The 3,280-nt window shown below is 36.8% G+C and overlaps 1 protein-coding gene across 1 annotated transcript in view; it reads right to left on the reverse strand.

Moving 5' to 3' along the window:
• The window catches only part of LOC144959544 (uncharacterized), a 7,199-nt gene extending 6,166 nt beyond the window's left edge, over positions 1-1,033 (reverse strand). Inside the window, exon 1 of the mRNA XM_078892160.1 lies at positions 848-1,033. Within this exon, the coding sequence (XP_078748286.1) occupies positions 848-1,033 (186 nt within the window). The remainder of the gene's footprint in view (positions 1-847) is intronic.
• Positions 1,034-3,280: the final 2,247 nt, after the last annotated feature.

Here is a 3,280-nt window from a genome sequence, read left to right on the forward strand (position 1 = left end):
GTCATCATCCTTTATTAACGTTATACAGGTAGGTTATAGGGATTGGTAACGATAAGTAGCAACATGAGCATAAGAATCAATACAAATAAATACATAATAATATTATCGAGTATTAGCGATAGGACATTGTAAATGTAGTTCATGTAAATGTAAATAGTTCAGTCATTCAATTCTCTCTCATAGATTATTACCATTTAGAAATGAATATTGCTTGTTTCTATATTTCTCTGGTGAATATTTCATATAATATTTTCGACTTCTCTGATTGAAATTTCAGGTCACAACATATCGTAAGTAGATAATATCTAAATCAGCAACACTCATTTGTATACATGACAATATATAGACGTAACGGATCACACGTCATTCCGCTCTTTGTTATTGTTTTTATACAGCTTTGTGGATGATTAATTCTCACCAATTTCTATCAACCATACTATAACCTTAAAGTGTTAACCCTTTCCTCACCAGCTATTTTCAGAGTTTTCCCTAAAATGTCACACCCACCAAACACAAAAATAGTTTTTTCTTACTCAAACAGAAAAGCAACAGATACAATCTATGCATAATATTGATCAGCAAAATGAACTCTACAACATATTGTCACGTCTTTATAGCTATAATAAAACATTTTTCTTAAAATTTTGTGATTTACAAAAGAAATATGATTGATAACAGTTCTGGTTGGATCGTAACGATTGTGACGATTTTCCTACGGTTGGCAAGGAGAGGGTTAAACATTGTTTTGGTGGATGTTGTGAGCATTTTACCAGGACGCGTAGTATTAATGGTCGTTCGATTTTCTCTTGTTTCTATCTGGAAGTATAATTTCAATTGACAAGAGTACATAGTCGGCGACATTCGGCTTCGCCGGAAGCCAGTAGGCCATGGGCTGAAATCCCTTCTGCTCTATATTAAATGGCAGGGGCAATCCGTCTACTGCCTCCAGCTTTGTGTAGCGCCGACCGGAAGCCAGTAAGTAGGCCATAGGATAAAGATCACCTAGTTCTATGTTAACTGACAGGGTATTCATCAAGGCATATTAATTGAAACAAATTTGATTAATATATAGACTTAACGTTCAATCTGTTTTTTTTTTTATTTCCAATATAATAAGAGCTTGAATCCTCTCCTTTTAATTTCATCTTTATGACAATTTATAGACTTGTTGTAGTACAGGACAGCTGGCGTAAAACGGGGAATTTTTGCTAGTCGCACTATGCCCGTTGTATCCGAGTTCCACTATACCTCTATTGTATCCAGTGATAAAAGACGTTGTTTTCATTTTTGGCCATCACCACAGGACAGCTGGTACAACAGTCTTTGATTCCTACATAGAATGTAACAAGTTCCATTCCCAAATGTAATCTTCAGCAAATCACCTCGCCCTTGATCACTTGGCCTGCTGCCCGGCAGGTTACGCCTGTGTTGTTCCAGGTTTTTATTCGAACAGACTTTCTGCCAGACGGCGGTACGACAGGAATAGCTTGCAAAAGCATTCCAGCGTACCGTGATATGGCCCAATAATGCCACATCTTCAGTGGAAAATTTTTAGTGAATGCATTTACTACCAAATTTTGTCCCTTGATCTGTGACAAATTGATAATTTCAAAAATTGAAACATACAAAACTGGTATCTTTGTGTTCAGAATCATTATCTAGATGAATCATGTGATCTGTGAATAGAGTCTATTTATAGAAATAATCGAGTTTTTTAGACATATTGTCTGCATGTGATTAGTCAACTTATTATTAGCATTCACTGTGTTGTTAACAACTAAAGGACAGAATCATTGACATTCGGATTTATGTAATAGGATGGATGAAGTTGAAGGCACCCGTATCTTTGTTATTGTGTTTAGATCGCCAACATGGGTGATTCGTTCTCATTCAGTTCTCTCTCGTAGATTGTTACCGTTTAGAATTGAATATTGTTTGAATATATTGTTTGTTTCTTTATTTATCTGGTGAATATTTCATATAACATTTTCGATTTCTCTGATTGAAATTTCAGGTCACAACATATCGTGAGTAGATAATACATGAATCAGCAACACATTTATTGACATGACAATGTATAGAAGGAACGGACCAGACGTCGTTCAACTCTTTGTTATTGATTTTAGACAGCATTTGAATGATTAGTTCCCAACAATCTCTATCATCCAGACTATAAACGTTAAGTGTTAAACATTGTTTTGGTGGATGTTGTGGGTATATTTCCTAACGCATAACATCAACAGTCATTCAATTTTCTCTTCTTTACCAGATGGAAGAATAATTTGAATTGACAAGGGTACTTGGTCGACTTCTGTTGGCTTCTTGTATCGCCGATCGGAAGCCAGTAGGCCATGGGCTGAAAACCCTTCTGTTGTAAGATGTTAAATGACAGGGATATTCAGTCTACTGCCTCCAGCTTTGTATAGAGCCGACTGGAAGCCAGTAACAGGCCATAGGATAAAAATAAACTCGTTCTATGTTAACTGACATGGTTTTCAAATTTGATAAATATATAGAGTTAGCGTTCAATCTGTTTTCTTCTGTCCAACACAAAAAGAGCCTGAACCGCAGTGTCACTTGACATGTTAGAGCCAATAACGAATTCCATATTTAAACGCAAGTTCTAATCATATGGCATTATATTAAGCGATATTTTTTATGAATTTTGTTATATTTGCTCTTTAAATTTGGGAGGGGTAGATAATCGTCTCAGTTTAATTCCATCTTTATAAATTTATAGACTTTTCCTACAGCAAAGCTCGCGTAAACGGGGATTTTTTGTTCGTTTGACCATCCCCGTTGTAGCGAGTTCCACTGTACCTCCAATGTATCCAGCGAAAAAAACGTTTTTGTAACTTTGACCATGAAACGTTAGCATCATCAGGGACACTGGGACAACAGTCTTTGATTCCTCGTAAAACCGATTCCCCTTCCCAACAGCCCCAAAGTAATCTTCACAAATCACCTCGCCCTTGATCACTTGGCCTCGCTGCGCTACAGTTACCCGGATTATTCCTGGGTTTACTCGAACGGACCTAAAACATAGCTTTTTCGTTTTTTGGGGAAAAATACATTTTTGGGTTTAATTCATTTTTCATTTTTTTCTTTTATCAATCATTTCTCACTCACTCATTCCCATACCGAATAGTCTCCGGGGGACTTGCTAAATGCAGTATTTGTGAGGCATGTGGGCTAGTGGGATGACACTCACATTCGGGTCGGAAAGGGCCCGGGTTTTGAGCCTGCTCCCAAATTGATTTTTGGAAAAAACCTTTACTCA

Source organism: Berghia stephanieae, chromosome 14 (assembly GCF_034508935.2).
Source record: "Berghia stephanieae isolate SIO BIC M18660-M18661 chromosome 14, UCSD_Bste_1.3, whole genome shotgun sequence".
Lineage (NCBI taxonomy): Eukaryota > Metazoa > Mollusca > Gastropoda > Nudibranchia > Aeolidiidae > Berghia > Berghia stephanieae.